The sequence below is a fragment of the Thunnus maccoyii genome, chromosome 19 (genome assembly GCF_910596095.1).
Source record: "Thunnus maccoyii chromosome 19, fThuMac1.1, whole genome shotgun sequence".
Taxonomy (NCBI): domain Eukaryota; kingdom Metazoa; phylum Chordata; class Actinopteri; order Scombriformes; family Scombridae; genus Thunnus; species Thunnus maccoyii.
In genome coordinates this window covers 2,337,231-2,346,743 of record NC_056551.1, presented here as the reverse complement: position 1 = coordinate 2,346,743, position 9,513 = coordinate 2,337,231, and the positions used below count along the sequence as shown (strand labels likewise).

The 9,513-nt window shown below is 39.8% G+C and overlaps 1 protein-coding gene across 1 annotated transcript; it reads right to left on the bottom strand.

The window, feature by feature from the left end:
- Positions 1-894: 894 nt before the first annotated feature.
- Positions 895-5,820, bottom strand: naif1 (nuclear apoptosis inducing factor 1). Its single transcript, XM_042395155.1, has 3 exons — positions 4,956-5,820; positions 2,876-2,926; positions 895-1,933 (listed from the first exon to the last, which is right to left on the bottom strand). Exons 1-3 carry the CDS (start codon positions 5,398-5,400, stop codon positions 1,383-1,385), a joined length of 1,047 nt encoding a protein of 348 aa, XP_042251089.1. The 5' UTR covers positions 5,401-5,820; the 3' UTR covers positions 895-1,382.
- Between the last annotated feature and the right edge of the window lie 3,693 nt (positions 5,821-9,513).

Sequence of the window (9,513 nt, the reverse complement as noted above, 5' to 3'; positions counted from 1 at the left end):
TTTCTCAGAATTGTTTTGTTCCCCCACTGATCTAATGATACATATTGATAGATAATTAACACCAATGAGAAAATGTGGTGAGCTTTGTGTGATATGCTGACATATGCGCTGGCTAACACACAGGTATGGTCCATAAATATAGATGACATGTAGAGAATAATCCAGGATGAGCCTCATGGTTACTGGATAACAAACAAAACACATTACTCAGGTTCTTTGGAGTGCATTGTTTTTCATGGCCACAGGGCTGAAGTGGATTATTGAAGCCCACCTGTGCTAAGGATATAAACATAAGTATTATACCTTGGCGCTATATACTCCTTGTCAAAGCTACAATAATGGCCACCTGGGGGCAGAAGAACTCCGAAAAAACCCTGAAAACACAATATCTGACATATCATTTATAAAGTTGTAATGGCTAACATGTTAGCAGACAGTTATCTATTTATACATCCAGCTGATATGGAGCAACTGATATGCAACTGGAACAGGGTGAAACATTATCTTAGTCCGTTTTCAGTGTTTAATTAATTAAAATAGTTAATTAAGTAATGTCTTTAGGTTGTTGTTGGTAGAGAGCTATAAAAATGTAGAAATGTTTTCTGACCCTGTTTTCAGTGTTTCTTACATTGTCTTTTGTTGATATAATGTAGCCTTCTTGATGTATAAAATCAGACCATACACCAGCTTAACCCGTCTGTTAAATCTGACTCACTTTACAAAAAATCAAGGTATATGACTCCAGTGCTCCTGATTAAAAAGCATATACTCTATTTCACATAACACACCCTTCCCAGTTTTTCCTGCTGATCCACCAGTGATGAAACGTGCTTACACACTGACCTCTTCTGATTGATTATTAGTGATGCAGCCTATAGGGAAAACACAGGCAGCTCATATTTCTTCAAATTTTATTCAGTTCTGAAGTCGTGGTGCACACTAACTGAAGAACCTAAATGACTATAATCTTAAAAACAAGACTGATTGTTCTTCATTTTAGGCAAAACTGCAGGATGACTTCTTCATCTTCAGCCCACATCAGGGGGATGACCTCGCATTAAAAACATCATTTCAATATCAAATCCAATGAATTAAATAACATAAACATGCTGCCAAACACTGACAGAATGTAAAAAGTAAAAAATAATGTGGTAACATAACTTTTTCTGGCTCCTGTAACAAATCATAAAACAGATAAAATTCTGTACATGCTCTTCCTAAGGCAACTCCTGACGTGTTTTTCATGGTTCTTTGAAGTCTGTGTCCATGGACTCCTCTACAGTAAGTGCAATGCAGGCAGGAGTCAGTGCACCACACACAAACACACACACACAAACACAAGCACAAACACACACACACACACACACACACACACAAACAGTCTATTGTGTCTCCTCAGCTGGCTGTGGAGGCGGTGGCGGTGTTTTGGGCCTGCTCTGGTCCTCTGTTCCTGCCCCGTCAGCCGGCGCTCCCACTGCTGTGCTGCTGGAGTTTGCGACCTCAGTCCCACTCTGAAGGAATTTGCGCAAGTCTTTTAGAGCAGGCCTGAGCATCTGCACTAATGCGAGCAGGGCAGCCTGGGTACCTTCCAGGGCCTGGGCCTGTCTTTCCTGGGCAAACGCCTGAGCCTCCTGGGAGCGCCGCATCATCTGCAGCAGCTCGTTCTGGCCCTCCAGGTGCTGGGCGATCTGTCGGATGTGGACGTTGGTGACTCTCTGCTCCTGCAGGAGGCGGGCTGAGTTGAGGGCGATGCGGCTCTTCAGTTCCTGGGGTTTGGCCTGACCCTGAGGCGGCGGTGGGGAAGCTGAAGACGAGGCCAGCATCTCCACTGGAGCCTCAACAGCCGCCACAACAGTGGGAGCAGAATCGCCTACGGTGGTGGTGCAGTACTCCACCACGCCTCCATCCTCCAGTGTGTGGTAAGTTGTTTCAGCTGGAAAAGGGACAGAAAATCAGCACAAACTGTCCCGGACGCACACCCGCATCAAATCTTGTGTGGTCTATACATCTAGCTGTTCATGTTGCATTTAAAAGCTCTGATCAACCAACAGAATTATTGTGGATTTCAGTTTCAGTTTCAGTTTTCATGTGATTTGACTCCACCATGTATCAGTGAGTTGCTGTTCACACACACGTCCACTGAGGCCTCTCAGGTCATCAGAACAAGAGCTCCTGGTTGTGTCCCACTCAAGACTCAAAGTGATCAAGCTTTTGCTGTCCTGGCTCCTAGATTTTGGAGGTCAGGTCATCAAACTCTGTTGATTGTGTATGTCTCATCTCAAGATTTATTCTCAAAGCCATTTTATTGATGCCCTCTTGTCTAAGAGTGTTCTTCACTCATTTTGTTATTTTTTTTCTTTGAGGAATATCTAAATGTTTGTACTGTTTTCCATGAGAAGGAAACTTAAAGTCCCCCTCCACTCAAAAAATATGTTTTGCTTGATGTAGGTGCAGAGTTTGTTTTAATCTGCTGAAGGGGGAACGTTTCTCACCTCGAGTTTAAGGTGTGTATCTATGAGCAAGATTTATGACAGCACAACTAGCTTAGCACCAATCGTGGTTCAGTATACAACTTACACAAGTGTGATGTGGAAGCTTGAAGCCTATACATTGAGAGAGACACATCACAATTAAGTAGGACACATTTCGTTTCATATATTCATAGATTCTTCAAAGGGAGAAGCAATAGATGTCATTTCAAGGCTATCACACAGTAGTCTGTGCTGATCAGAAATCATATGCAATGATCAAATCAATGTTGGGAGACCTTACTTTGTATCATGTGGATGGAGTGAGGAAATACACTGACTGCTCAAAAATCGTCCCATTTCTTGCATGTATGGAGGAATTTTTGCTGAAGGTAAAAAAAACTCACCGTTCAATGGCTTTGCTTCATCACAAACTGCGCCTGTGCCTGCTGGAAGAGCTAAAATACACACAGATAGAATATGAGCGAAAAAGACAAGACTGTAGTAAACCAGCAATCACAGAAAAAAAAGACACAATCTAAAACACTCAATCATAAAGCAATTAAAACCTGCAGAAACACTTGTATGGCCCTTTAATCATTTTCTCCTAAAAGTGCCACATGTCCTCTCCTACCTCACTACACCGAGTCATCAGCTACCAGGACGTGACAAGGAAAAGGTGATGAACAAGAGCAGAAGACAGGAGCCAATCACAGGAACGGTTACTCTTTATACACTTTAAGTCTGTATTTCTGTAAATGTGAAATTTCATATTAACTGCATTTTATTTGTCAACTACAGGTGTTGTTTCTGATCAGTGTGGATATTTAGCTTTAATAAAGGACACCTCTTCACTTAAAGGGGCATTCCACTGATTTTTACATGTCAGTTTGCTGGTGAAAACATTGAGAGTTTTGTCATTGAGAGCTCTGAGAAAAAAAAACTCAGCTTGGAACTGGAGACTATGAATGTGTAAGTGAAAGCTTGTGTTACAAGCTGTTTACCAGGAAAGGAGGGTCTAACAGAAATACACTGTGGTGTTGCGTTATGGGAATTGTAGGATACAGCGTTGTTGGAGCTTATAAGGAAATCTCAGCCTCTGCTACAATTACATTTCTTTTATGAGTCCCCCAACTTTATGAGAGTGCGATAAAAAATTGGAAGGACAGTTGGGAGTTTTGGGGTGAGTTTTACCTTCCAACCAAACAGTGATTTCATTGATTTCATGTTGCTTCAGTGAGGGAGATGAGGGCCTAATGAGTGAGATCAAATCCTGAATTCATGCCCTCATCATTTGACTTCTTATCACACTAACTGTGGCGCATTTTCTCTTACCCCTAATCCTTACCAGGCCTGGTTTCTTGAGTTCAATAAAACAAGTGAAATACATGTAATCCTGTGACCCAAAGATAACCATATTGATGTGCTCATCTTTTCTCTGGTTGCATGTTTATTGTCATTTCTTTTCTCAGGAGGTACTGTAAGTGGTGCAGCATCTGTTCTACAGCTGGATATGTATTTCCAAGACCAGTCAACAGTGTAGTTTGAACTGAATCTTATACATAATAATAATGTGTCATAGCCTGAACAGTTTACTTCAGCCAACGAGGGGTGCTTGTACCCCAGGGAGTACCGCTGCAGGTTCCAGGGAGTACATAGAAAGATTGTGGCTCAACTAATTTGAAAAATTAGATATTATAATATTAGCAAGCGAGCATAGAAGTCTAAACAGTTAGCTAAAAGTAACTGTATGTTGATTTGATTTATTGATTGGGACAGTGTGCAGTTTTAAACATTAAAGACGCACTGCACTGGAGTTAGCTCGAAGCTAATTTGCATCCGTAGTCCCCCATAATCAAAACAACAGTACAACAAAAAACAGTACAAAACAAAAAAACAAACAAACAAACAAAAACAAAAAAAAAACCCAAAAAACAAAAAAACCACACAGAACCCACCATACAAAACATAAAATTCAAAGCTACACACAACAGCATGTTACATACACTCACAATGTCAAAAAGAAATTAACAGTGCAAACTAGACTCAGTGGTCACACAGCTGATTGGTCTTTGTCTGGATAAATGGTTAAAATGGTTAGCTAAACGTAATGAATAAACAGTTTAAATTGTTAGTTAATTTAACAGATAAAGAGTTGCAACAGCTAAAAGTAATGGATTTATTTTTTTAAATACGTAGCTTAAAGTAAAGAAGAAACATCTGACATATGTAGCTAAAGTGTTATGAAATGAGCTGTTTAAAATGTATTCACATGAACACACTGGAACATGTTGGGTGGTGTGGTTTAATGGGCACTGAGTCAATGTAACAGGGCTGTGGGAACACACTCAGATAATAATAAAGGCACTGACTGAGCTGTGAGGCTGGATCCACCAGAGGGCAACATATGAACTTCTCAGTGAGTACATCTCCTCTGACTGTAACTGCATCCTGTGCATGCTCAGAGTGAAAGTTTAGTCAACTTACTGTCTGCTAGTGTGACCGTGGTAGCGGTGTTCACTGTAACAGGTAAAGTGATCTCAGCATCCGAGTCTCCCGCAGGTAAACTGATGATGGTGGCTTCCCCCAGGAGGTTACAGATCCTCTGCTGCATGGCAGTGAGGATGACGGGAACCGGAGTGCAGTCAGCGGAGGTCCCCTCTATAGCAGCCCGCGCCTGGGCCACTTTCCGCCGGACCTCCGTCTTCATATCAGACCACTTCTTTTTCACCTCTGGCAACTCTCTGGGACAGGTGGTGACAGCGTTCACCTTTTTCAGTATATCCACCCACGCGTTATTCTTTGCCATGTGGGTGACTCCAGCATTGAAGTGGTTAACCAGTGTATGCTTTTGTTTCTCTATTTCTTCCACAATAATTTCCACCTCTCTCTCCGAGAAATTCATTTTTCTCTTTTTCGCGACCGATGCCATAATTGCAGAAATTCCTCTTTTGGAGAGGTAATTGTGCGTATTGTACGCAAAAATAGTAGGATTTACTCAATAGATGTGCGCAACGTAATGGCTTCCAGAATCGGCTTCTTCTTCCTACTAACAACGCTTACGTTAGCTTGGCATTAAGCCCCGCCCACTGACACCTCATTGGTTCAGTGTCTCGCGGTTATGCTATTTGCTCTGTTACTATTGGTTAAACCAAACGCCAATCAATCAGCGAGCCAAACAAACTATGTCAGTTAAACGCCAAATAAAGATCCTCACCCATCCTACTTTATCGTCGTAGTTGGTGAATAGAGTCGTTTTTTCCTCTTTTGTATTTCAATATTTGAATAACAACAACATAGAGACTTGCAGGAAGTACTCCAAGCAGCAGTAACCTGTAAAATCATCATAAAAGATAAACACATTAAAAAAAAAAAAAAAAACAACTATTGAAAATACTGTTTACATGTTGACAGAAGGATGGACACACTGCACGTGCCATAAGAAATGCATTTTGTGCTCTGAAAACCCAATAAACTAAGATTCAAAAAAAAAGAAAGAGATGCATTTGTTTGTTTGTGTGTGTGTGTGAGTGTGTGCGCGCGCGCGCGCGCGAGAATTGCGAATTTCACAAGATACATCACCATCTTTTATTAATTATGTCAAGGCATTTCAAAAGTTTCAAACCATTTTCGTAACAACCTTTAAATGTCCACAGTTTTGTACAGCCCCCAGAATTTATCTAAAATTGAATAAGTGGATAATTTTGACAATCAATAAATCAATATGAGTAGATTTATAACAATTAACTTAATTAACAGTGAAGTATAGGGAAAACACTGAAACAGATCACTTTGCAGTAGAGAGACAGTGTCCTTTAGTCCTGGACAGCAGTAAATGATGAAGGTCAAATATCTCTCAGCGAAGGTGAATTGATGTCAATGAACCAGACAACAACAGTAAACACTTTTTACTCCTACATTTTTCAGACTTGAAATATCTCACTTACACTCTGTTGAAGTTGAGAAATGCAGCTTTAAATGATCAATTTTGGAATTTTTTCCCAATAATATTGTTGTTTGCATTAGGATAGCTTTGTATCACCTCTCCTGTGTACAGCAGTAGTCAGAGGTGGAACAGTCATAGGCCCTTTTCACAGAAGACATTTTGATATGTGACTGTAGGAAAAGCACAGGAGTAAATAATAAAATGAATAGATCCATTGTTAATGTTAGTTCATTACAATTAGTAACACTCTGTTTTGCAAGTCATACGTGTGCAAGTCGCAAGTCAAGTTCAATTCCTAAGTTTTGTGACATACACAAGTCACTATGCACCAAATATAGAATTTTAAAAATCAATTTATATTTTTAAACAGAATAACAGTAAAATTACAGAAATGCAGGATGCTTTTTAAATGTGAGTTTTAATTCATTACTTTCAAATAAACTTTATGAAATGTATTATAAGTGAATAGGAAGGCGTGCCCAAACTTTTGATTGGTACTGTATGATCAGCATAGTCTTTAATCCATATGTAATCATTTGAGGTATCATCTGTTGTTTATCTGCTGGTCTGAAATGCCGAGTGTACCTTACCTCCAACGCATGCAACATAGTTGGCTCTTAGGAAAACAAAGAGTTAATCATAACATAACACTTTCATAGATAGGCTAGCATATCTATGAATGATCATGATCGTATTTTATGATTTTGTTAAGTCATCAAATTCATGACTTGAGTCTGACTTGAGTCCACATCTCTGCAAGTCGTACATACAAAATATTGCACACAATTTCTGACAAACTGTAACACACAGAATCTCCACTTGCCCTCACTTCTGTGTCAGCAGTATTGAGTTTTGCGGCAAAGATTTCAATAATCACTCAAATTCCTTCATTTCCTTCCAATGGACAAATTGTGACAGTGTCTCAGTAAGACCCAGACCAAAGAGTGAACAACATGGCTCCTGTGACCTATCAGAGTTAGTTCTGTCTGTGTGATGATGGTGCAAATAGACTGGAGGAGGAACATGGTGGTCTACACCCTCACCTGGCTTACAGCAGGGGGCAGCAACAGGGGGCATGTGGGGGATCAGCAGTCAGGAAGCAAAATAAACACCATCATTTTGTTAAGAACTTAAAAAATGTATGGTGTTCTGTTGGAAGAAAAATAACATGACAGACTGATCAGTGGTATATGAAAACATGTTGGGCCAGTTTGAAGTTTGGCTCAAGTGGACAGGCTTTAAGGATAGCACTTTTAGTTTGAAACTAAAATAGTTTAACCTCTGATCTTGTGATAACGACATCTGTCAAACTAACACCGTTTCTTATAGCTCATATGCTTACAAAATCCTAATTCACACTGGATCATTTATCTGGTTGCGATGGTCCAGAGGTGGAAGGTTGAGGTCTGGATCTCCTCTCTGGCTCAACAGCTAGTCTTCACTCGATCTTTTTTTGTGGGGGCCCCTCAAGGGCCCCTGAAGCTGCTCTCCTGCTCCCTCTTTTTGTTTTCCTGTTAGAGAGATGGAAAGAGGGATAAAATGAAAAACCATGTCAAACTAGTCCATTTAGATCTCTCTCAGACTGATGCAGTAGTGTGAGATAAATTTGTGTTTGGTGTCTTTATGCTAAGCTAGGCTAACCACTGCAGTTCTGTACCTGATGCATAGACATGGGATTGATATTGATCGTCTCATCTCACTCTCAGAATGAAAGCAAATATCCCAAAATGACGAACTTCTCCTTCATAACACATTTTACACCAACCAACTATTTAACAAACAAGTATATATTTTTTTCTTGCTCAGTTTAATATTTTTCAGGGTTACTTCTGTCTTTATCATATTTCACTTACTTACACTAAAGGCTTAATGCTTGATATTTACAAAATGTGTAATGTTGGGAAAAGTAGGAATGTATTTATGGAATGATTCAGACAATAGTTTAGACATTGTGGTGAGCTTCAAGGTATTCTGTGGAGTAATATTATTTATATTTAGTGTTTCTCATTCTACTGTGTGTATCCTTGAGACCTAACAAACCTGTTGAGTGCATTTTTTACATATTGTGAAAGCTGTGTTGTTTACATCAGTGGGCAGTCTTTGTCCTGCCTCTTGCTATGTGTTTTGGTACAATACCACCATCAACTCTCAGTCGGTTTAACAGTGTGAAACTGTCAGCAGTGATGTGTATCTAGTCACTCACATGCTCATGAGTGTATGCGTGTGTCCTCGTGCACATGTTAGTGGAGCACAAGATACAAACAGAACAGGAAGTTAGTCATCAAAACACTGCTCCATAACTGCACTAGTAATCAAAAACTCCACAAGGAACTTTTAAAGGAGCTTGTACAACTGTGCACTCCTGAGCTCTTGTGGCTGAAACTAGTAGAACACATTTCCAGTTAGCAGCTTAGCTACTGTTTATACTTTTTCTCTTCTTCATAAATACGAGATAAAAATAGAGAATTCAAATAAACCTGTTTACATTGAATTCTGGACAACAGGAAGCACGTATTTGGAAGGGACATTGTCAAAGGGTTAGGGAGGGTCAGACCCTCCTGAAGTCCTTTCATCTGTTACTGAGTCATTAGAATGAGTTTGCCACAGCACAGCAAACAGCAGTCAATGCATAGCAGTACTTGCAGTACCAATAGTCAGGCAAGTATTAACAGTAATAGTAGTAGTAACTTAAACAAGCAGGAGCAGAAGTACTAAAAAAAGCAATCTAAAGATGTGTTATCTACATAAAATAACATATGTATCTTTACTGGCAGTAAATATACTAGTATTAACAGTAGTAGTAGTATTAATAATTAACAGCAGGAAGAGTGGCAGCAGTTGCATACAGGCCTTTTTCACAGCAGACATTTAGACTTGTCATAATAGGAAAAGCACAGGTGTTACAAAATAACATTAACGATGGCTCTGTCCCAGTAAGCCATGACACTGTGACAGTGATCCAGCATAAACAATACCAAGACCCTGAACCTGAATGCAATTCAGCCATCATTACGTTTATTATTTTCCTACTGTCACATGTCAAAATGTCTGCTGAAAAAAAGTTTTGCTGGAGCCATTTCAGCAATAGTTGTAGTGCTA